At 46.5% G+C, this 26350-nt stretch overlaps 1 protein-coding gene across 1 annotated transcript in view; it reads right to left on the reverse strand.

The window, feature by feature from the left end:
- Positions 1-5349: 5349 nt before the first annotated feature.
- The window catches only part of tenm4 (teneurin transmembrane protein 4), a 233562-nt gene continuing 212561 nt past the window's right edge, over positions 5350-26350 (reverse strand). Inside the window, exons 30-33 of the mRNA XM_061216776.1 lie at positions 21591-21887; positions 18202-19816; positions 14239-14381; positions 5350-7338 (exon numbers count right to left, since the gene is read on the reverse strand). Of these exons, the coding sequence (XP_061072760.1) occupies positions 6580-7338; positions 14239-14381; positions 18202-19816; positions 21591-21887 (2814 nt within the window). The 3' untranslated portion in view covers positions 5350-6579. The remainder of the gene's footprint in view (positions 7339-14238; positions 14382-18201; positions 19817-21590; positions 21888-26350) is intronic.

The following is a 26350-nucleotide window of genomic DNA, read 5'->3' on the forward strand; positions in this document are numbered from 1 at the left end:
CTATTCCACTCACAGGGGTATGATCGATTATCCTCAAAGGGGACTTGCTACTTACCTAAAATACTTACCTGCTTCCAAGTACCTGAGGTATATCGATAGCAGTATTGAGCGCTTTCTCAATAATCACAAATTACTGCAGGACACTTCACATTACAACATACCTGAACAGGTTTGGGAGATTGACTGGAACCTTTTCACCTCCAGTGATCATCTGTCAGTTGGATTTCATCAAATGGAGTGCATTCACTTGCTGGCCAATCTCTGTTTTTTTATGACTCAGAATCTTATAGCTGTCCAATGATGCATGATCCAACTTCAAAAGTGAAGAAAAAAACTGTGCACACAGTGCAAGTTTACAAAATACAGAGGCAAAGCAGAATACCACTGTGTATTCTTAAATTCATATGTGAGTCATTATTTACTTTCACTTTCAAGACAACAACCCTGAAAATGGAGTTTTTGGTAAATGTATTATAAATGAGTGGAAATGGAAAGGGGAAAAAAAAGAGAAGAAAATAAATCCTTGTTGTTACGGTTGCTTTTGATGTTAAACTTTTGTTTGAAACATTAAAGCTACAGTTGAGGGTCAGCCTGAAAGTAAAAATGGTTGAATATTTACGTGTTGATGTTTTCATAAAGTATGTGCATAATACCAGTGTTGAAGTCCAAGCTCTGACAGCTCTGTCATCCTGTGGTCTTCATAGCAACAGAAAATATATGCATCTAGAATGAAGACCAAGGTCAAACATGGACTTGGTGAATCTACTCATCTTGTGTCTCTCCCTCAGGGAAATCTTATACCCCCTCCCCATCCGCCCCCCAGCTCAACCTCCAAAAAAAAAGAAGAATTTCCATCCATCCATTCACCCATCCATCCATGATCTAATCCACTTATTCCTGGTCAGGGTCACTGGGGGGAAGGAGTGGCTGAAGCATATCCCGGCATGCATTGGGCGAGAGGCAGGAATACACCCTAGACAGGTTACCAATCCATTGCAGGGCCCACACGCCAAAAGAAAAAAAAACAACATTCTCAGATATTTAATTACAAAAAAACCTATTCCCTGTCTTCATTCCTTCCAACAGGCAGCCATTTCAAACTCTTTGGCCTCTTCAGAGCCTTGAACCCCTGCTGAGAGTGTTATTACTTCAAGCACAGCATCCTTTAAAACGGCAGGCAAACAAGTACTTCATTATGAATAATAAACGAAAGACCGCTTTTCCAATTCACTAGGATGACTTCTTTTTTTTTCACGGGAATAACCAAATTGGTGCCTTTGGGTTCAGTTTGGTCTGCACGAGCACTATCGCTCCGAGCACCAATTTAAGCGTTGCAGTCACAGGAGTAGTTTGAAATGGCTCCATGACTACAGTTGTCATAAGAACAGCTGTGAGCCAATCCCGGTGCGGCTTTATGTTCAGCTGGCTGCCCCTTCAGTGCTTTTGGGCGAGTCACGGCTGAGATCACTGAATACACAAACCCGCCATCCGTGTTACGGATGCCTCCTGCAGGTCTCTGCTCTGAGGGCTGACGCTATAGGGCCCTTCAAGACACCTCCTCCACTGAATTACCTGTGAAAGGTTAAAGTGCCTGTAGGCTCCACTCCGGAAGCTCTGGAAACTGAGCGTCTGCGAAGGAAAGATTGTGAGACCCGGTTTCCCACAATCTTGTTTGTTCCAACAAGTAATAAGCCAAGCGGTTACAGGTCAGCGGGTTCAGCTGGCTCGAATCTTCGCCGTAAATTGGGAGGCCTACCTCCACACTGCGCCGCATTACATTTAAATTTAACGGACACCCTTTTCCAGAGAAGCGCACAGAAGTGCACACACAAACGGTTTCGGCCAAGTCTGAAGTATCACAGCCAAACAGTGGCAGTCGATACACAAACCGGCGACATCAAGAGGAATGTCACGGGGATGCCGGTAAAGAGATGGCAGATGCAGCAGCAGATGTGACGGAGGATAATGGCTAATATAAGACGTGCCGCGGCCAGGGTTAGCAGAACGACAATAAACACTCTCAAGTTCACCGCTAGCCGAGCGAAGACGCGGTGTAAACAGGTGTTCTTTTTCGCTCCGCTGCGGAAAGCTACACAATAGCGCTATCGCAATTACAGCAGGCAATTAGGACGACACGCCGCGCCCGAGCTACCGGGAAGCGACACGGGACCGGCGTGCGGGGAGCGTTCGGCAGAACCGGGGGGCCCACACGGCGCCTGTGGCTAAACAACCCGCACTCCCACCCCCCTCCCCCCTGCAGCACCGGGCAGTCCTCCGTGCGCAGCGAAAGCAAATGTTACAGCCGCCCCCGCCCCCCCCCCCCCCCCCGCGACCGTCTCTTTCGGGCGGCGAGCTCCGAAAGCGCTAACGAGATTAGCGTGTTTGATTTCTGCCGGTTCAAAAAAACGGGAACAACAGAGAAAATAAAAAATGAACGCTGTCTGACGGAGCGCTGGACCCCCAACAGCCTCCTACCCCTCCCCACCGCCACCCTCCCCCAAACAAACAAGCCTGTAAATAATATCAGAGTGCTGGCTGGGGCGGCAGCTCACGCAGCTGTGTGCTTGGGCCTGTGGAGTCAGGAGAAGCACAGCTGGACGCGCTGTATCGATCCACAGACAGTGAGACACAGCTTGTGGTCCAGCAGCGGCTAATCTGCTCACAGAGGCCAAAGCCACTGCGCTATCTACATGGAGTCATGAGCTGTGCACAATAAGTATTTTTATAAGTATCTTTGTAAGTATTTTAGCCTTATATTTTGAATTTTTGATTGTATTTCCCCTAAATAAAGCAAACATATGGCCAAGGAGGTGAGGTAGTTTGATTCAGTTCAAGATTCCCCTGTCGGGCACAAAAATTTCACTTGTCAAGCAAAGCATAACTTGAAACAAGCTAATATTTTCTACTAGGAAAGATAATAAAATACAATATAAAACACAATCATAAAACACTTAAAACAGACATTTTTTGTAGTGTTTTAAAAGACACTGATTTGATCTGGGACCAAGGCCATCAGGTGAATACTTACACATTGATGCAAATCAATGAACAAATAAAACCATACAGCTGGGAACAGGCTATACCCCTTAAAAAAGGGACTCATAATCCAGGGAGCCAGCGACCACAGTGAATTGCTCTGATGTACATAAACAAAGGGCACACTCTTCTTTAAAGTGAGTAACAAAAAATAAAGTAGCCTTGAAACAGGAATCAAATGAGACATTCTTAAATCACCATTCTTTGCATTTTGAGTTAATGCTCGTTAGAAGTGGGGTACCCTTTAACACAATGGTGTTATATCAAGTCCAGAAGGACTACAGGTCTTCATTTGGGGGTCTTTTTTCAATGCAGCCAATCAAGGCTGAGAAGGTGTGAGGTTTAATGACGAATCAGAGCTCATTAACTCCGGCCATCGAATGCGAATCCAGCCCTGGTTTTCCTTTCACCGGTGCTTCTGATTGGCCAGACTGTTACATTAGATTACATGTTATTTAGCTGACGCTTTTATCGAAAGCGACTTATACTTGATAAGATGAAGCAGGGGACAATCCCCACTGGAGCAATGTGGAGTTAAGGGCCTTGCATCTTATTATAGCTACACCGGGGATGCCCAGGACTCCCGGGTAAAGGGAGGGTAGAAAACCAGCAGTTTTCAGCCCTCAAGGACTGTGAGTTGGTGACCCCTGACTTAAATGAAGCATTTGTCTGTCACACTCAAAAAAACAGCTGATATGGTAGCCCTCTTGGGATGGATTCCATCCCCTTCCCTTTTAACACAACAGTCTGACTTCACACATCGTTCAGTAACCTTGACACATGAATAAACCCTCCAGTCAATATTTCATGTCTGTTGCTGAACATCAACCACAAAGACTTCCATTAACTTTGTGCAACATTTGTACATGTTCCCAGAATGACTATAAAATCATGCACTACAGTTGAAGAAAAAAAAAAAAAAGTAGTATACTCAGTAAACACTTTATGAGGTAGACCTGTACACCATCTTGTTAATGCAAATATCTAATCAGCCAATCATGGGGCAGAAACTATATGCATTAAAACATGCAGACGTGGTCAAGAGGTTCAGCTGTTGTTCAGACCAAATGTCAGAATGGGAAAGAAATGTGAGCTAAGTGACTTTGACCATGGAATGATTGTTGGATCCAGACAGGGTGGTTTGAGTATCTCAGAAACTTAACTGAACACACAATGTGTCAAACCTCTAAGTGGACAGGCTACTGCAGCAGAAAACCAATAAGTAAAAAAATAAGTCTAATAAGTACTCAGTGACTGTAAATAGCAGTACAATGACAACGAGTTTTACTGTGAATCTTATGTGTAAAACTGTCAATTCATCAATCTTTATCTATAAGAACATATTCAGATATTTCCATGTATTTATGAAAATGATTGTTACAATATTTCCAGCAAAGGAAAGGTGTTATGAAGTGGTCCGTGGAGTGTGACAAGAATCTGGCTATAATTAGTGTTCCGAAACCAGGACAACATAAAATGTAAAAATGTGTTTTTTTCCCAAATGATGCCTAATTAGAAACAGTGGTATCTAAGAAGGCATCTAAATTTGAGTTTTTATTTACAGCTTGTGTTAACAGAATGTGTTAACAGAGAGAGAGGGGAAAGCAATCTTCAAAATGAAACAAGAAAACAGCATCACATTCCAACGAAAAGCAGTGATTTTCTTTGTGCCATTACCCCTCATCCGTCTGATTTTTAAAAACAGCAACAATGCCGACAAATTGCAGAACTGTCACTCAAAAGAAATTCTGGATTTTCTCATGAATATTTCAAACATCAGGACACATTCGAACACTTGATTATTTACCTGCGTGAACATAAATCAGACAAAGCTACAGTCCCTGTGATTCACCTGAAATTGATACAAAATTCTCCAACAAGCTGCAACACCACACTCGGGTTTTCACACACTGGAGTTAAACGACCTTCGCAACTTTGAGTTTCATTAAATTTCGGTTTTCAGCAAAAGGTTATGGATTCCCAGAATGGGACGTCATTCCAAGTGCAAGTGGAATGCACTTCAGCATGCTATGGGTAGCTCTGGTCTGCAAAATGAAAGCACTGTAGAAAAGATCTCCCTGGGTAGCCTTGAAATGTCCTTCTGACTGTAAGGATATGTCTTAGCGATACACTATTTTTTGACGCCTTCAAATCATCTTCTTTTGATATGTCAGTGTACAAAACACTGGTTAAAAAAGGACACTTCAAAGAAGCACTTCTGTAGGACACTGGTTGAAAATGTTAAATATCTTCTCTTTGCTTTGCATTTCACAAATAATATCTTTCTTAAAATAATATAAAAGAATATAAAAATCATTTTCAAACATGTTCATACTTTATTTCAAGTGTGAAAACACCCTTGAACATTGTTGAAGTACAATGTTTAGCCATAAAAGGGACAATAGTTCACATTGCTGAATTCACATTTTAATCATGTATTTTATATATTGAAAAAGGACAATAGAACCATTTGAGTAAAATAACTTCCATGTTTTTTTTTTTTATACAGAACTTTTGTTCCACAGTATGTTCTGACAAGATTGGCTTCAGTCTGTTTTTTAATTTTTAATTTTTTTTTAATAACATTGTAATCTAATGACCACTGTAGGGCATAGATAAACCGTAATTTTCTAAAACACTCAGCTATGTTCCAGTTCCTCTGTCTCCCCCCTATTCCTAAAGGAAATATAACACAAATTAAAATAAATCAAATAAGTGAAAGTAAAAAATAAAAAGGTTGACCTTTTTGAGTGTTTCTACCACTATCCAATGCCAATACCATCAGGACTTACGGTTAGCATTGGTTCATATCGGTCAATATGATGCGTGTAAACCGAAAGACAGACAGTCCACTGTAGAAATATACTGGAGGTGCATCTGAGGCACCTTCGGCCCTTAGACAGGGCCCAAGGCTGAGGGCCAAGGCAAACCTTTCACTGGAAATGTCACAAAGAACCACGACGAAGCGGAGAGTCCGGGGGGTCGGCGGGAGGGAGAACGGACGGAGGAAACAGACAGCAACATCTCACTTACACACGTCCTCCTGTGTTTTTCTTTTTATCGTCCTCCTCTCTTACAGACGTGATAGCTTTTCAAGTATAAAAAGAAGCGAGTAAAAGGTGGCTTCTCCTTGGCCGGAGCGAGGAAAGGCAGAACGGAGCAAGCTTGTGCATCACAGTTTACTTCCCATTGGCAGCGGAATGAAGGAACGAAGGAGGGCAACGCATCCACACGCCTGTCTGGAGATAGATGCCCTTCACAGAATCTCTTGACAGGGCGCGGTCAAAAATGTTCATCCTCTTGCAGTCGCACTTGAAGGGCAAAGACCGTCAAAGAATAAAAAAAACATAGTACATGGAGAACGGAAAAAACTGGACACACTTCATTAAAAACGATGAAACTGTACACAATATTTAAAAAAAGAAACCAAAAAAAAAAACGTCAAAATGAGAAAACAAGACCACGTGATGTAGCTGTCTTTGGCAAGAAGCCCTCCAAAAAAAGGCCGTACCGAGTCTTTCACCCGAGCGCCCCTGAATCCTGTCACCTGCGCCCCATCTCGCTCTGTCTCATGAAGTGGATGTTGTTCACGCTGTCCGACAGTTCGGGGTACTGGTCCACCGAGACCAGGAAGTAGCCGTCGTAGCCTTGCACCTTCCCGGAGGCGAGAAGCTGCTGCCTCTCGCCGTCGGTCCAGGAGCGAGACCCCTCCTCCCCGTCCTGCAGTCTCTGCCGCTCCCTGGCCCAGGCCTGGCTCACGGCCCTCTGCCGGGCCAGCTCCAGGACCCGGGCCTTCTCCTCGTCCACGCTGCTGCCGTAGCGCGTGTTCAGGCAGAGCTCGCCGTGCCGCAGCGTGATGTCAGTGATGCGCCTAGTCCTCCCGCCCAGCACCGCGTTCACCTGCGTCACCGTCACGTTGGTGCCCGTCTCCAGGGTCCGCCGGCCCGACGTCATCCCCACCAGCGCCAGGTCCGCCTCGGCCGGGCCCGGCTTCACGAAGTAGTGCGTGTCCACCAGGCCCACGGTGTAGTGCAGGTCCTGCAGGTAGAGGGCGCCGTTGAGCACGGCGGCCATGCGCCGGCCGTCCTCGCTGGCCACGCTGATGATGTCGGTGGAGACCAGCCCGTCGCGGATGGCCAGCTTCACGCCCTTGCCGAAGATGGAGCCGGCCGAGGCGAAGAGCATGGGGCCCTGGGACTGCGGGCAGCCCGCGCTGCTGGCTCCGTACACCGGGCTGAAGCGCTCCAGCCTCACGAAGGCCTTCAGCTGCCTCTGCACCTCACACTGCACCCCCAGCACCGTCTGCAACACACACACACAGCCAATCACATGCGGCCCACACAAGAACCAGTCACACGCAGCCCACACAGGAACCAATCACGCACAGCGGCTAATCACCCACAATGCACACAGCAGGCAATCGCACGCAGAGCACACGGAAACCGATCACAACGCAGCCCACACAGCCAATCAGAGACACGCAGCGCACACAGCTGCCAATCACACGCAGCCCACACAGGAACCGATCACACGCAGCGCACACGGCAGCCAATCACACACAGCCCACACAGGAACCAATCACACACAGCCCACACAGCAACCAATCACACGGAGTACTCATAAACATCATGCTAAACACTGTAATGGTCAGGGAGATGGGGCTGTAACCCGCACGATTTCCAGGCAGACCTCTTGAGAAAGGTACATTAACTGAATCACTGAAGTAAATATCTAGTGATACTGGATTAAATATTGGGAAAATCCTGTTGACTGTGGAGAAGAGCATTTGCTAAAAACATTTATGAAAAGCTTGGAGACCACTATGGCCATAAGGGTGACTGTGAAACTTTGCAGTTAATAATGCTTCACAAAAATAAAGATTAAGTGGTTGATTGATATACACTCGGTGATCACTTTATTAGGTAGACCTGTACACCAGATTGTTAATGCAAATATTTAGTCAGCCAGTCATGTGGTAGAAATGAAATGCATAAAAGTATGCAGACATGGTCAAGATGTTCAGCTGTTTTTCAGACCAAATGTCAGAATGGGGAAGAAATGCGACCGTGGAATGATTGTTGGTGACAGACAGGGAGGTTTGAGTATCTCAGAAAGTGGGATTTGTATGCACAATAGTCTCCAGATTCTGCAGAGAATGGTGCAAAAAAACAAAAAACATCCAGTGAGCAGCAGTTCTACAGGCAGAAACACCTTGCTACAGAGAGAGAGAGGTCTGAGGAGAATGGCAAGTCTGGTTGCAGCTGACAGGAAAGTCACATTAACACAAATAACCACACATTACAACAGTGGTATGCGGAAGAGCATCTCTGAACACACAACACGTCAAACCTCTAAGTGGATAGGCTACAACAGTAAACGTCAAAACAATGAGTCTAATAAATTAATAAATGTCTAATAAAGTTCTCACTGAGTGTATGTAATGCTGAACACTGTTGAGTGCTCGCATGTAGGTTTGATGTTGTGCTTTTGGGTGGCTTTCCAATCCCAGGGGGAGGCAGCTTCTAGACCTGTGTGGGGTTACTCAGTTAAGGGAGGTAATGTTTCAGCATATGACCAAACATATAAAAGAGATATGGCCTGCAAGCTTTGTCGACCACACCCGATTTGGAGGCTCAGCGAGCCATGAAAAGATATGCAATCTTCTCCTCCCAACAGACTGTTCTGCACTTAAAAAAAGGGAAGTGTTTCCCTGGCAGCTGACACTCCCCCAGCGCTTCACACCTCTGATCTCGGGCGTCTTCAGCGCCGACTCCATTTCCTGATAAGTTATTTCAGCGGCTCAAACTCAGCAGGAAGCGTCTCTTTTCCCCACGTTCCCCCCCCCCCCCCAGAAACGGGATTACGCCGCTTCATTAACACTTGAAAACATTTTGAGCGTCTGTTCCGACGACGCGGCGCAAACCGCTCTTTTTAGTGTTGAGGTGTGCGGGGCTGGGTCAATGCTAAGCACCGCCAACCACTCACTACTTCCCACAAGGCTCTGCGTTTCTTTGGTTTTTCTTTCACTGGCCAGTTTGCAGCTTCTTCCACTTCACAAACTTGCGTGATTGAGTTTGTTTTTCAACGAGCTTTCGCTCTTGGGAAGACAAAAACATAAAATCTCTGACAGCAGAAGAGAATGGGGACAAATTGAAGAAGTTGAAACGAGATGAACAATGAAAGAGAGCTGCAATGTGTTGCCAAGGACGGATCAACTGACAGAGCTACAACACAAACAATGATGATCGTAAAAAACTGATATTCACAGAGTCAGTGGAAAAGCCTGAAATGAACCAAGATGCATTTCTCCCAAAGGACTGATCAGACAGCTTTAACACGGCTCCTTCAGGCGTTCGGTACGCAACATACAACACTATTTACTTAGAAAACATAACTGATCCGTCCCACTTAATGAAAGATACATTAAGCAAATGGAGTCAACACATCCTGAAGTTTTAATAACAGATGACGCAAACATCTGAAATCAAATCAGACCGAAGTTTTGATTTGATTTGAAACGACTGCTGATGAATGAAAACTTAATTAATTCCCCCTCTCTCTGTCAACATCCGGACAACACGGCTAGCCCACTGCCCTTTTCACATTAATAACGCCCACCCTGCTTTCACATCATATCTCAATATGCTCACCTAAATTAGGAAACCGCTCACCGCTAATTGCGCGGCAGACAGATCAAATAAATCTATCGAGGTCGTGGCATTTAGCAGAGCTCTTGGCTGCGGTGGCTTTGAGAGAGAGAGAGCAGTTTCAATAAACCTGGCCAAGTTCCACAGACCAAATGATTTCAGATGAGCAGAACTACACAGCGCTCTCCTTCCCATCTTTTCATATTTTCTTCTGAAGAAAACTTAGAAGTACAAAGCCGGCTCACTCGCGACAGTTTCTTTGCCGGTGAACTAAAAGGACATTTTAAATCGCTCAAATCTGTTGTGTTTAACTTTGAATTAACTGGCTCTACATTGTAATTGTTCTGTAAATTGAGAACCTCTGGCAGGTAATTCAGTGCTCACGAGTGCTTGAACAAGCTAGGATAAGTTTGCTGAACATGCTTCATCCATGTACACATTTGTGATTAATTGTACAGTGTCCCCTATCTAAAGGGGCCCTATGTACAGCGTGTCCCCTATCTAAAGGGCCCCTATGTACAGCGTGTCCTCTATCTAAAGGGCCCCTAAGTGCTGTGTGTCTCAAGGGGCCCTCCCTGACAGTGTCAGCTCTCATCCCGCTGCAGACCTACACAGCTGCAGACCCCAGGAGACGGAGCGACCGGCATTGATCAGGGGGTGAGGGGGCAACAGTGCGCCCCATCTTGCCTGGGGCCACCTGCATGGGGGCGTACGGGGGACACCAAGCCAATTGTCCGGGAGGGTTATACCATTAGCTGCCCCCCCCCGTCCATTTGCTTATAACATCAGCCTACAAGACCCCAAGACGTACCCCAACCCCCACCTACCCACATCGCCTCGACAACAGCATTCCACCCCCACCCCCCCTCCCAATGACCGTCTCTCGCTCCCAGAACAAATACCTCCAGGCACGTCCGCCACATGTGCAGTCAGCCCTGCGCGCCAATCAAACGGCACAGAAATATAATAAAGAGGGTGAAGCAGGGGACAGCGCGGGCCCTGTCTCCATCTCTCCCTCTCTGTGGATTTAAAGCCGGGTCTAATCTCCACACGATAACGCGGCGCAGAAAGGTAGCACTGACGCGGGAGCGCCGGGCTGGGACTTCTGCAAACGCACACGTCCCTGAGACTTCAAACGCGTCAGCAGACAGAGCGGCCGCTTTAAGGGACGGTCTAATCACAGCCCCGCGCTTCAAAGACGCTCAGTGTGAATTATGTGCAGGCGGGAGCCCGATAAGGATAATAACGTGTGCCAGAGCCCCTGTTTCTCAAATGAACAAATGACTCCGGAAAAGACAGAGGACTTCCCATAATGACGCATTGCTCAATACATCAGAAGAGGAAGCAATCACATCATATTCCCTTTGTGCCTGGCCTTTATGTTCTATAAAATAAACGCAGGGGGAGAGAGAGAGAGAGCGAGAGAGAGAGAGAGAGAGAGAGGGGGGGGAGAAAGAGAGAAAGAGAGAGAGAGAGAGAAAGAGAGAGAGAGAGAGAGAGAGAGAGAGAGAGAGGGAGAGAGACTGGCTGCTCTAATTACACAGATACCATCAGGCACATGTGATGGACTCTTTTCACCAAACTGCAAGTGCTGTACCAACTGTTCAAACATACTGTAATACTGTTGCAAGTGGGGCGGCAGTTGGGGAACATGTTGATTGTGTGAATGCGGGTGTGTGTGTGTGGGCATGTGTGTGTGTGGATGTGTGTTGTGTGCATGTGCATGCATGAGTGAGTGAGTGTGTATGCCTGTGCATGTGAACGTGAATGTGTTTGCGCATGTGTTCATGTCTGCGCATATTCATGCATATGTGGGCGTGCGTGTCTGTTCATGTGAGAAGGATTTGAATTTCCACTGATATGCAATCCACAGAAAAGTAGCAAACGGCATTTCTCTTGAAATCAATTGTCCTCGACACACAAAATTAGATTTTCTTTCACTGCAGTAGATAACATTCGAAACGGCAATACTGAGCGCGTATTTGTATTCTATTAAATTAGGCTTCTTTGTTTTTTATATTGTGTATTATTCATGTCTGTGGCTGGAGAGTGCTCTGATGCCTAACAGGGTCAGGTGAGGACAGGCTGCAATACTGAGGGCTTCCGGAAAGATCCGCTCTGGAGCAGTGGACTGCATAAGCTCTCTGACCACAAACACTCCCGCCATCTGCCAATCAGATCACTGCTGGAACAGCCTGTCAGTGAGTCTGCCAATCACGTCACCGCCTGAACTGTCTGTAACAGAGTCTGCCAATCAGATCACTGCTGGAACTGGCTGTCAGAGAGCCTGCCAATCACGTCACTGCCTGAACTGAGTCTGCCAATCACATCACGGGTGTTATAGAGTCTGCCAAGCATGTTGCGAAACAGTGATATCCATTGGCTACACATATCCTAAAATACTGAATAAATCACTGCATTGAGAAACCCACTATTTCCTGATGGGAATGCGTATTGTCTTTCACTTTGTAGCAGCCACATCCAGCCAGTTTAGCACCACTTGTCTCATCTTCTCCCCAGAAAGCCATGGGATATCTCAGCTAAGCACTGTTCTAATGGCTAGCTAATAGCACACAACAGCGATCATTGACTTTTTATGAATACCTGACCAAACTGCCTCACGGGAGAAACTCTTCGCTTTGCAACAACATGGTGGATAAACCCAAATGCCTTTGTTTCATATTTTTTATTTTATAGTTTTTTTCTCCCAGTTTGAAATGCCCAATGTGTGTGCATCTGTGCTTACGGCGCACCTGTAAACAACAGAGCACAGGCAGGTACACACACTCCTGCAAAACAGGCGAGGTCAGTCCCCAGTGAGAAGGAATCTACACAGGCTGCAGTTAACCAACTGAGCAGAGGGGGCGCTGTCGCAAGGTCCTACTGACTGGCTTATTATTACCAAATGTATATCTTGAAAGGTTTTAGCAATCTGAAGTGGCATGTGTATTTGTGCTCCAAACAAGGACTGAGGAAGCTCAGGTAACAGAGGGAGGATTCCAGCTCCTGGCTTTTCAGTACGCAGGAAAAATGCTGACACTTCTGTGGAGTCTGTCATCCGAAAGAAGCAGCCGGGCCTGGGAACTCCACGGTGACTCAGCCAACTGATGTCACTTCTTATTTTTATTTTTATTTTTTGCCCCAGAAGCATCAGATTTCAGCATCCCGCGGCGTCTTTAAACCTTCTGACTTTGGCAGATTCAGAATCCCTGACACAGCCATTTCCCTGAATGTGTCTGAGCCCTAATGAGATAGTGTGTGTGAGCATGGCCCCTCCACACACACCCTGCCTCGTCTAGCAATCCAGGCTGATTAAGGGCGCATAATCAACGCAGAGGAAAAACGTGAGGTAGTTAAACCTCAAAGCCTTTATTTTCCACCAATAGCAGCAATGCAATTACATTTCCAATCGCCTTGCAGTTCTCGTTGTTTCATGTCAAAACCCGACAAGCACAAAAACTGCCTTGTAAAATAAATAAAAAAGAAAAGAAAACAAGCTGAACCGTGCCATAATGCATTAATGTGGAAGGTATATGAAAGCTGGCATCCTGTAGCTTATGAGATTGATTGCGGCTGACTTTTGGAAAGCGTGGAGCTGCAGCTCAAGTAATGCGAGTTGAGAGTGCTCTGCAACCTCTCCTCTCATAACCCAATTACGGGCCCCGCCGTTACGGCAGGCTTTCAGGTCTGAGGGAGCTGCGGTGTGATGTATCGTCCTTTTGAGGACGCATTAGCCAGCGCGCTAGCGAGAGGCTGCCTGTCGCCCTACACGAGGATGACACGGCAAGCACGCGCTCCATCCCTTTCAGACCTAAACGCAGGAGAGGCACTCTGATCACCCCACACGGCAAACAAAACCAAAAAACGACTCAGTGTTAAAGTCTTATATTTAGACTTAAAATCTCATTTCTGTTACATTTCTGCTGAATAAGACAAAAATATTGCCAATGAGGCGAGACATAGTTGACTCTTTTCAAGATTTGCCAATGGGGTAAGAGAATTTGACTAAAAGCAAGCTAGTATTTCGTACTTGAGAGAAAAAAAAGATTTTAACACGGGACAGATTTTTTGCAGTGTTGGCTAAACCTGAACACAGGAGAACTGCTCTGCCAGAACCCAACACAGGAGGAGAACAACAACCTCTTCAATTATTCAGGTGACTTAAAGGCAGCTTAACAGCCGGGAAAGTGTACAGTGGATCCCAGTGTGGTCCTTTCTCTCTCTCTCTTAGATTGAGAGTGAGAGGGAGAGAGAACAGAACAGAAGGAGTGGGGGAGCAAGTGAGAAAGTGTGAGAGACAAGTGAAAGAGAGAGAGAGAGAGTGGACAAGTGAGACGGGATGGGAGTATGAGAGGGAGAGAACGAGTGAGAGAGGATGATAGAGAAAAGAAGAGAATATGTTTCATTAAAGACGGAGGACACAACACTGCGAAACAGAAGCAGAAATTCTGCCAGTGTGGGGAAAAGCTGTGAATTTAACTGCAAAGGGAGGGGAGTTGGAGCTTCAGAGGGAATAAAGGAGGAGTAAGACGGATGGAGGGAGGGAGGTGTGTACCTTGCTGCTGTCCCACTCCTGGGTCTTGACCTGCGTGCGGAGCAGCTCGTAGGACGGCTCCATGGCGTCCGTGTTGGGTTTGCTGTACCCGGGGATGACGTTGTACAGCTGGAACCCGAACGTCAGCAGCCAGCTGTTCACGTCTGAGGACCAGAGGAGAACACACAAACACACACACACACACACACACACACACATATATACAAACATACACACACACACACACACATGTACACGTACACACACACACACACGCATGCACGTGCACATGCACACACATGCACGTATACACATAAACAAACACACAGACATACACATACACACGGACACATGTAAACAAGCGCGCACACACACACACACACACACACACACACACACAAAGTGTCAGTGGCAAAAAATCCAGCACTTACAGAACTACTTACAGAACTGCATACACATTGTTAATACTGGATTCAGAGGGTAGACACAACCTTGACATAAATAATATAAAACTATTTAGTATCCTGTTTCTTTGTATCATGTTTACAATGAAACATTCAGATTCTGGCCCTGCCATAGTCACATCGCTGATTTTTCGCCAATTGTTTGTTCTCCATAACGGTCCCAAATGTGGTTGAACAGCCCTGACATACTTTCTCAGACCCAAACTTTTCAGGGGTAATTTTAGGCCCAATAAACAATAGTAGAGCCTGAGATAACCCCTCAGACAGCAGGGCATCTGCATCGAGTTTCTATTCTAACTCCCCACCAGAGATTCTCAGATAATGATTCTCTAATTGAAAAAAAAATGCTAAGCCAGAACCGGTAAAATTAATCAATCTCAGAGATTAGCTCTGAACATTCAACAACATCAAAATGAAAACTTTTAAACTATTCTGATTATTCAGATTGAGGAGATCTTCCCTGGAATTTTAATGTCACGTTACAGTATTTATAAAGTCTGAAAAGCACGGGGTAAAAAGATAATGTGATAGTTAAAGTGTGAAATTTAATGGCTTAAAAGATATTGTGATAGGTAGTTGTTTGCAGGCTGTAACAATCCTGAGAAGGGCTTTGGCACCAGCTTATCAAAGAGAGGAGGACAGCTCTGTCCACAGCTATAGACATAGAACATAAATATGCAAATCAAATACAAACAACAATCAAAAATCCATCTGACCCATCACTGATAACAAAACATGCAAATGAGACCATTATTCATAGCCTCTTTATTGTGTACGGGCGGTCAATGGGAGGCAATACATGGAACACTCCGGAAACGTGAACCAGTCATCCTTACCGCCGAGATAAACGTCAGACCATTGTCACAAGAGCTCTGCTCTGTTCAACCAATTATTACATGAATAAAACATCACTCTTAGTGAATAATGCTTTGAAATGCCAGTCGATCAGTTTTTAACTTCATGAGGAGATGGTCCTCGGCTTTAAAATAAGCACAGAAACTCTACTCAGTAGAGATAGTCTCTATTTAAAAAGAAAAAACAAGGTGAAATTAAATTCTCTTCATTTCATTAGACTGTAATGCGGTGTACAGCCGGCTCGTAGTTTTGCAGGATCATCAATGTGCAATACAACCCCTGCAGCTTAATACGCAGGGCTCGATCGATTTCCACATGAACACGAGATTGTGATTAATCATAGAACGGGGTTTCAGATCAGATCTCTGTCTCTCAGACTGAAGACGTCAGGGGAGGGAAAGCCAGAATCACAGTCCCCACACTCAGACAGATGGAGGAGCACTGACCCGACACCCTGCGCTTAATGGCCGTCAGAGGGGGCCTTCACACACACGCTGGACTGTAATAGTATTTAATTACTATTATTTTCATATCCTGGAGGCAGCCTGTAGCCTAGTGGCTGAGGTACATGACTGGGTCATGGAAGGTTGGTGGTTCAAGCCCTGGTGTAGCCATGGTAAGATCCGCACAGCTGTTTGGCCCTTGAGGAAGACCCTTAACCCCACATTGCTCCGGGGGGGAGGGGGGTTGTCCCCTGCTTAGTCTAATCAAGTGTAAATCGCTTTGGATAAAAAATTACAAATGATTTGTTTACATCCGTTTGCTCCCTCTAAATACTGCTGCTATGTGCCACTTCAGACTGTAGTTTCTTATCACACAATGGACTATGAGTGAGGTCACACCAACATAAATAAATATACAATAGACATTTATTTATGCATTCCTTCATTCATTGCAGGTCTTTGTCAGAGAAGTGTCCTGACGGCACTGGCACTTTGTGCCTTTGAAGCTCTGGGGATCATATGGATTTGTTTAAGGAGAATGGAAGAAGCCCCAGAGTAAACGGAAAAATAACACATAATTCATGAGGAGGGGTGGGAAATGCCACAGCCATCAATCACGGGGGGGGGGGGGGGGGAGTGAGAGAGAGAGAGAGAGAGAGAGAGAGAGAGGGAAAGGGAGAAGAGAGTGAGACATCAAGAGAGCGAGTGACATTGAGTCTGAGAGCAAGAGAGTTAGAGAGTGCTTTTTTGATATATTGTAGGTTTTTTTTCAACTTTCAGGAGATAATGCATGATTGTTATTTATAGTTAATTAATGTGAATGTCTATGAATGTCTATTAATGTTAATGGTTTACTATTCCTTGGCAACACAACAAGTCTAAAGTTGTTTTGGCATGGTAGTTACATATTTGGCCTGCCTGCCTTGTGTCCTAGAAATAAGCCTTCATGGCCTTACAACCAATCATATATGAGCAATACCTTATCTGACGTGTTCGGTTGCTTGTTGTATGACCTTGACATGCACTTTTTTGTACGTCGCTTTGGATGAAAGCGTCTGCTGAATAAGAATGCGATGTTTAATTCAGCTGACCAAGCAGGAGCCATAATGACAGAGCAGACTGATGCGGTCGCTAACCGACCTGCAGTTACAGAAAAACACCGCTTTGTCTTCGGAGCCCAGTTAAACGCGCAAGCTTTAATTACGGGTTTAACTCTGACGGAAACGAGCGAGACAAACGCATATGTTCGGAGCGCACCGGCGACGCACTTTTTTAAAGGCTTTAGAATATGTTTTCCGGCTTGGCGGCGTGGCGTTATTTTGTTTACTTGGCCGTTCGGTGCGGAGCGAGGGACGCGACAGCTGTCGTGCCTGGGTGTGAAGCCCCTGCCGAGATCCCGCAGCGGAACGCTCACCGCCATTTACCTCCCACTCCACGGAGACAGTGCGGCATAATGAGATATCTCTGGGAATGGCCCGGAATACTGAACAACACGGGACACTCAGCACACACCCTCTCCATCTCTCGCGCTCTCTCTCTCTCCCTCCCACTCTATCTCCTCTCCGTCTCTCTCTCTCTCTTTCTCACCATCTACCTCTCTCTCGCTGTCTCGCCCAATTTCCCTCCCCCTCTCTTTCTCCTCTCTCAATTCAATTCGAATAAGCTTTATTGTTTTAATAATATTCAATTAAATAAGCCTTTTTTCTCCCTTGCTTGCTCTCGTTCTCTCATTCTCCCCATCTCTCTCCCGCTACTCATCTCGCTCGCTCTCCCCCTCGTCTCTCTCTGTCGCTCACCATCCCTCTTCTCTCTGTCTCCCTCTCTCACGCACACTCTCTCTCTCTCACACACTATACCATTTTCCCTCTCAGTGCCTCCGAAGTGAAAGCCCTTGAAGGAGAGAAAAGACGGATAGAGAATAGAGAACAGAAGGAACCAACGGGGGATTTGTTGAATGATGACCCCTGCGTTAGAGAGGGGAGACTTCTGGACCTTTTCCATCCAAATTGAATCTTTAACTTCAGAACTATAATCGAGTAATACGTCACGTTTCACTGTACTTCAGCCGGCCCCATCTGCTTTACTTCAAATTCATTTCAGCAAAAAGGCAGGAAAAAAAGAGGTGAACAAAGTACTACTAGGCCGACATCATCCACAGCAATTCACAGCAGTTAACCCCACCTCATAGGTTCCCCTGCCCCCGGCCCCATCTCTGGACCTACCTGTCATGAAGCACTTGATGTCCTGGCTGTTGCTGATTGGGTTGTTGTTCTTGAACATGTAGAGGTTGAAGGGCATGATGTTGTTGCTGTTGAGTTGTCTCCAGACGTCGTAGTCCGGGGTGGTCCATCGGCCGGCCAGCACGTCGTAATCCCTGCGGCCCAAGTGCACCAGCTTGGTCAGCGGCTCGTACAGCCCGCCCTGGTACCCCACCACCAGCTGGAAGGCGGGGTTGGAGTCCATGTAGACCTCCCCGTAGGCCGTGTGGAGGATCTGCTTGATCATGAGGCCGGTCCCGCTGAAGACCGCCAGCGGGGTGCCGATGTTGTCGCAGGCCACGTAGAACTCGTCGCCGCTGCTCAGCTCCATGGCGAAGAGGTGGCCCTGCAGGTCGTAGTAGAGCGAGGTGATCTCCGAGCTCGAGTGGTTGTACATGTGCGTGACCCGGGTGGGGCTCGACAGGTCGGCGTAGAAGAACTGCAGGTGGTGTCCGAAGCTGCTCCGGCTCGACACCCTCCGGCCCAGCCCGTCGTAGCGGTACTGGATGCGCCAGCCGCCAACCTTGCTGTAGGCCTTCACCAGCAGGCCGGCAGAGTTGTACTGGAAGTACTCGCTGCCCCTCTGCTTGAGGAAACCGTCCTCGTCCATGCGGTACTGGGTGTCCCCGAGCCTGGTGATGCGGTCCCGCAGGTCGTAGCGGAGCGGGGTGAGTCGGACGCTGTTCCCGGGGCTCAGCAGGTGGAGGTTCCCGTTCAGGTCGTAGCTGTACCTCCACAGGGGCTTGTCGTTGATGGAGACGGCCTGGAGCTGACCGTCGGCGTCGTACTCGTAGGAGTAGCGGGTGGTGTTGGCGTAGGGCCCCACCTTCAGCTCCTTGCCCACCACCCGGCCCATCCGGTCGTACTGCACCATCATCCAGTACATGAGCGAGCGGAAGATCTCGTACTGCACCTCCTTGACACGGCCGTAGGCGTCGAAGTGCTTGGTGTGCGTCATGACGGCGGTGGTGATGATCTGGTTGATGTCGTAGTAGATGACGCCGAACTTGCCGAACTGCTCCGTCTTGCCCGAGACGTCGTCGTAGCGGTAGAGGTCGATGGGCAGGGGCGTCTCGTTGATGACCGCCTGCATGCTGGTGACGCGGAAGCTGTTGTCGTAGTTGTAGTCAAAGCGGGCGTTGACCATGCCTTCCTCACTGAAACGGAAGATCTGCCGGTCGATCAGAGGCCCGATCTGCCGGTAGCGGATGGTGCAGGTGAAGCCGTCGCTCTGCAGGTTGACGGTCTTCAGCATGCCGGCCGTCTCGTCGTAGGCGAAGGCCACGCGGGTGGTGTCGTAGAGCAGCTCCAGGAGCTTCGACAGCTTGCCGTACCTGTAGACCACGCTCCGGCCCGTTCCCAGGTGTGTGGTGCGGAGCAGCAGGCCGCTCTCGCTGAAGTCCTGGAGCACCGAGGCGTTCCCCTCGGCCGGCCGGTAGGTGTTCCGGTAGTACCCGATAGACCGGGTTGTCTCCAGGGTCTGTCGAGCCACGTTGGGCATCGTCACCGATGACAGCCGGTCGCTCTTGTCAAACTCAAAGATGTACTGTCTCTGACTGTACAGCAGCAACACCATGGACTACAGTGGACATGGAGGAGAGGGGTACAGACAAGAAAGAAATATGCGTCAATCACAACTGTTAGGTAACTTCTTAGTGCTTTCCCCTAATACTCTATCACAGTGGTTCCCAAACCTCTCCTTGAGCCAGATCCAGGTAATTGATGTGTTCCATCACAAGCTCACCTGGTGAAGTTAATAGAAGACTCGAGTAGTTGTATCAGGTGTATTCGAGGTGGAACGTGAAATACCTGGATCCGACCTGAGGTACCCAAAGAGAGGTTTGGGAAGCCCTGTTCTAGCCCAGCACCGGCCGATAAGTGGATTCATGGCCACATCACCAGCAGAGGAGAAATGAATGGAGATTTAGCACACCAGGCAGAAGGGACAAGTTCAACAGTCACGCTGAGATCCCAGCTGTCCCTCTAAGGCCAGCCAGCCCACAAACGCCCGGGCAAAGCCCTGAGCGCTTCAGACAAAATATTCAATTAAACGGAGCACACTTCAGACAAAAGAGCAACACAGGAGGCAAGGGTAATGAGTTAACCTTGAGTTAAAGGTTAATAAGTGTTGCATATTCACCGAAAATTACATTATGAAACATTAACGTGATTGATGAGGAGGAGGAGTGAGGGTGAGATAATTGCTCAGATGTTTCGGACGGTCCTCAGCTTCGGACCGACGCTCGGTGCTGCGACAAAATTAGCATTCGAACACAGCGGTCTAAAAAATTACCCCTCATTAAATTATGAAGGGTCATCATGAGCGATACGGTCCGTTTCATCCCAGTCAAAAATAGCAATACTATGAAACTATTTGAAGTAATGAAAACAAACTGCATTTATAGACGGGGCAAAGACATTAATGAAAACACTTGTGGCACTCCAGGAGAATTAAAAGGCTGTGAAAACAAATAAACAAACACATCCCTCGCTCAGGGTAAATTTAGAGAAAGTGCGGCTTGCTGTGGGTTCTTATTTCGAGACGTTTTGATCGTAGCAGCATGGAGCCATTCAATGTTACACTACATCTGCAGGAGATGGCTTTAATGAAAACAGATTTTGAGGATGAATGACATATTTAAAACGCTCGGCTGTGTGCTCTGTCTTCACCACAAGATGGCTGCCACCCATTGCACCTCACCTGGGATGACCTCTTTAACTAAATCAAATCCAGAAGACAATTATGGGGTGAATCCCAGCCTTTTTTCAAATAACTGCAATACTGATAAGCCTTTTTAAACTCCGGCGAGAATATATATTTAATAGAAGCACGTTTTACTTTGTTCTACAGAGGCATAGGGATCATGCCATCAGAGCTTGGGAAAAGAGGCTACCTTCTCAGATTCATCTGCAGAATAAAAGAATGCAAGGATTGAAGGAGAGGTATCATACTATTGGAGCTTCAAACACAGGGGGTCACCTTCCCCAGATTCACCCCGGAATAAAAGAACAAGAGGAAGAGAGGGATCATGCCAGACTGCAAAAAGTGACTGTCTTAACAAGCATTTTAGTCTCGTAATAAGAGTTAAGATCTTCTCTGAAGTAGAAAATATTAAGCTGTTTTTGAAATTTCCTTATCCCATTGGCAAATCTTGAGATGAGATTTGCACGAGAAGTGAAATTTGAATATTCCAGTGACAAATCTTGAACCGAGTCAAACCGTCTTACCTCAGTGCCAATATTTTAATTCTATTGAGCAAAAAAAAGTAAAAGAAGATCACAAGTCTCAATGAAAGACTAAAATACTAAAATACATACTGCAGTGTGAGGGAGGTGCAGAGACAGGGTCCTACCTTCTCCAGGTATGTGTAGGTCCAGGACTTCCCGTCGGCGAAGGTCTGGGAGACGATGCGGCCGTTCTGGTCGTGCTCCATGCGCACGGACATGGCTCCCCGCTGGATGCCCACGATGTGGCCCGAGGGCGAGTAGGTGACGTTGATGCCGATCAGGCGGCTGCTCGGGGCCCAGAGGGTGGGTCGGCCCGCGCGGTCGTAGTGGATGCGCAGCGTGAACTTCCTGTGGTCGTCGTACACCTTCTCCGTCCGCGTGATCCGGTCGAAGTCCAGCGACAGCAGGTTCCTGTTATGCACCTGTCGGGTGAGAGAGACAGACACGGGGGCGGAGTTAACAGACATGAACCTAAACAGGGTTCCTGTAGTGTAGTGGTTAAGGTGTATGACTGGGACCTGCAAGGTTGGTGGTTCAATCACTGTAGCCATGATAAGATCCCCACAGCTGTTGGGTAAGTCGCTTTGAATAAAAGCGTAATGTAGTGTAACGTAATATAATATAATGTAATGAACCTATCACATGTTTAGGTGGAGTTAACAGAGGTAGCATGTCTTGTATGAGACAGACAAGGAGGTGGAGTTAACCATTGTGAACCTATCAGGTGAGTAGGACAGACATGGGAGGGGAGGTACAGTGGTGAGCTGCAATGCAAACTGCTAATGAAAATAAGATGTTGAAGAAAAGAAAATACTGGTTTAAACTTCAAATAAAAAATGACCATACTGTTACAGAAACAAGAAATGGTTGGGCAAAGTTCACGATGATTATTAAGAAGAACAAATTACACTTTCAGTCCTCTTTCAAGAACAATATTACTTAATTGCTTGAACAACACAGCGTGATTACATGTAATTACTCAAGGGGCATGTGTCATATTTCATTGGTTAAAAAAAGCAACCTACGCCATAATCAATATTAAAAATATTTCATTATTCACAGACACAGGTGGAAGAAATTATCCTATCCTAAGGAGTTATCCTATTCAAGGGAAGCAAATGAAAAGCATAGCGATGATGATTAAAATCTCCACGCCTTGAGAGGAGCATATCACCGGAGAATGAATTTCATTCAGCTTGAGCTTTTTTTTAAATTAGGGAAGAGAAAAAGAAAAATCAATTCAACTTCTGAGATGGAGAGAGAGAGAGAGAGAGAGACAGAGAGAGAGAGAGAGAAAGAATACACTCAGCCATCAGGTCTAAATGACACTCCAAACCAGAACAGAAAGGCAAGACGTAGCCTTCTGGCCCAGCTCACAAATGACTGCTGGACCTTGCCTGTGATTGGCAGCTCAGTGCAGTCAGAACCGTCCAGTGCCCTATTAACTCTATCAAGCTATCGTCCTGAGTGCAGGACAGACTCTACAACCGAAGCCCCGGAAAACACGGTGAAATAACCAGGACAAATACAGGAGCCAAGAGACCTGTGGTCAGGGTTCAACCTGTGCTTGTCCTTCACTGCGATGAACAATAAAACTGTTCAGCTACCAAAAACCTAGCAGTCTGGTAAGCACCCAAATCGACTTGCACAGTACTTGCATTTAATTGTGAACAAAAGGAACATTAACCTCTATACTAATTATAATCATAATACTAATACTAATGATTCTCTGCATCTGCCAGAGCTAAGACTGCCCCCTACTGTTTGACCAACACTGCTTCCAGCAGCACCTTTATTCTTTTCGGATGGGGCCGCCCATTCGAGCGCTAACCGAAGCCACACATGCTCAGCCTCAGGCACCAGGCAGTCCTCCAGGGCGTGGTGACGAGCAGCCACCTACAGGCTAGCGGGAAGGAGAAGCCTTGGTTGAGTACAGGTGTTGACACGGGTACTGCGACTGGCTGTAACATGCGTGCTCACTGTCAGCGTCAAACAGTGTGGGGGTAGGGCTTTTAGGGAGTGGCTGAAGTGGCAGGCCTTAATTAAAACATGGAGATGGGCTCCCGTTTTTGTCAGGGGGCTCTGATTAATTGTGCTGCTTCTCTCCAGGTACATTACTGCAGTTTGCCGAGGCTTAACAGAGTCTTAAAAGCGGATTTGAAGGCTGCTTTTGGCCTCTGTCCAGGGGCATTGAGAAGCACGGACAGCCTTACTGAGGACCTGGGATGAATCTCTCTTTCTTCCTCGCTGTCGCATTCAGACAACATGCCAGATGCCCACTCTCCCTCTCTCTCTCTCCCTCCGTCTCTCTCAAGCCATGAATACAACGGGGCCAATTAATGCCAATGATACTTAATTGAGAGGATTATTTTACGCTAAAAGCAGCCAGTTCTGGAATGAGAGAATTCCCTCTCGGAGCCAGGGCAGGGATGCGCATTTTGGCAGGGTGAATGAGAGGCTGAGATTCTGCCGCTCTGCAGCCAAGAGGACAGAACTCACTCCACACTATTTACTCACAGAGCTCCCAGCACACACTGCACTACTGCCACACTGTCTGTCCACTCCCATCACACAGCACTACTGCCACACTGTCTGTCCACTCCCATCACACAGCAATACTGCCACACTGTCTGTCCACTCCCATCACACAGCACTACTGCCACACTGTCTGTCCACTCCCATCACACAGCACTACTGCCACACTGTCTGTCTACTCCCATCACACAGCACTACTGCCACACTGTCTGTCCACTCCCATCACACAGCACTACTGCCACACTGTCTGTCCACTCCCATCACACTGCACTACTGCCACACTGTCTGTCTACTCCCATCACACAGCACTACTGCCACACTGTCTGTCCACTCCCATCACACAGCACTACTGCCACACTGTCTGTCCACTCCCATCACACAGCACTACTGCCACACTGTATGTCCACTCCCATCACACAGCACTACTGCCACACTGTCTGTCCACTCCAATCACACACTGCACTACTGCCACACTGTATGTCCACTCCCATCACACAGCACTACTGCCACACAGTATGTCCACTCCCATCACACAGCACTACTGCCACACTGTCTGTCCACTCCCATCACACACTGCACTACTGCCACACTGTCTGTCTACTCCCAGCACACACTGCACTACTGCCACACTGTCTGTCCACTCCCATCACACAGCACTACTGCCACACTGTCTGTCTACTCCCAGCACACACTGCACTACTGCCACACTGTCTGTCCACTCCCATCACACAGCACTACTGCCACACAGAAGAGGGGGGGGGGGACAAAAATAAATAAAAATAAAATAATAATAATAATAATAATAATTCGACATGCAGAGTGACCACACAGATCTCTTTTTCTCTGTAGTTATATGAGAACGGGAAGGCTGTTTGGGGTTTGATACATGGGTATACTCCTCCTGGGAAAGCCTTCACACCTCCAGAAGTTTCCGGACCACAGTGGAACAGAAACACACTCAAGAGGAATGCTTTAAATCGGTACACAGCCTGAGACACATACTAAAGGGGAGAGAATAGTTTCGGGGAGCAGGCAGTGACTCTCTTAGCCCGTACCATGTCGCATATGGAGAGCATTAAGCCTGTTTGGGGCCATAATCCTGCTTTCCTGTCATTTACTGGAAACGCTTTCTGACATTCCTGTCTGACAAACACACACACACACACACACACACACACACGAAATGGAGGTGGGATTTGCATACATATTTATGCACTAAAAGGTACAGCTAATCCCGCTTGCTGCAGTCAAGGAACATACATACCAAAATACAAGATAAAATGTAAAAAAACTAAAGTAACGAGGGTAATGTTAAAACTATCTACATATTAAATAAAGGAATACATCATACGACTAACTTTTTACATTGAGATGGCAGCTGACATACATTAGTATGAGTATTTATTTGACTTAATATCGAAAAACTACATTCACATATTATTTCGAGGCAGTTCTAAGCTGAAGAGTTTGGGAATTTATTAGGGTCACAAAAAAAAAGGAACCAATTTAATCCATTTAAAAAAAATTGATTTGGGTTTTGACACGGTGATTAATCGCTCTAATAACATGAGATCCTACTTATTCCCCAAAAGCGCCCATCAATGAATGATCTCTGGTGACCGCTTTAGGGGACAGCCTGGAATAACAAAGCCGTCTCAGATAAATGGGTTCCCGTCTGTAAACATCATTATTTATTGTTTTTGGGGTGGCTGGGCACCTAACACAGCTTACTTCATAATGAAAGCTGATCCACAAAATAGCTTGTGACAGTGGGACGGTTGTCAGAGCATTGTTCAGATGTTTCAACTGTGTCAATTTTTCTGGGTTTTTCCAAATGTTTTGATTGATTATCTGAATTTTCAAAAACTAACTGACAGATAAATCAGTAAACCATATTGATATCTGTGGCTTGAGGTTTTATGTTTAGGTTTCATATTTCCATGGTTTATAAAAAACATCTGTGTACTTCACGCTATACACACATAATTTCCATACTTCAATAGACAATACTGTTCCAGACAAGGCTCAGCTCTTACCTTTAACACACTCTGCAGAGCAACTCAACAATGAGAGAAGCAGCAAAGAATCCTGTGATATATTTTAGTGACAACATGTGTTATCATCATGAATATTAACCAAAAAAAGCAACATTAAATAATAATGCACACACATGATGCATTTTTAATAATACTGTCAATTCTACTCCCAGTATGAGTGCATTTAAGTTCTGCATTTCATTAACAGCACTGCTCTTGCCCGCGCCTGTATATTAGATTTGACATACAGACTGTACTGTTCTGTGCCTGCATGAAATAGCAGAAACAGCCGAACTCTGTTGTTGCTTTCAGTA

The sequence above is a fragment of the Conger conger genome, chromosome 13 (assembly GCF_963514075.1).
Source record: "Conger conger chromosome 13, fConCon1.1, whole genome shotgun sequence".
In the NCBI taxonomy this organism is placed as follows: Eukaryota; Metazoa; Chordata; class Actinopteri; order Anguilliformes; family Congridae; genus Conger; species Conger conger.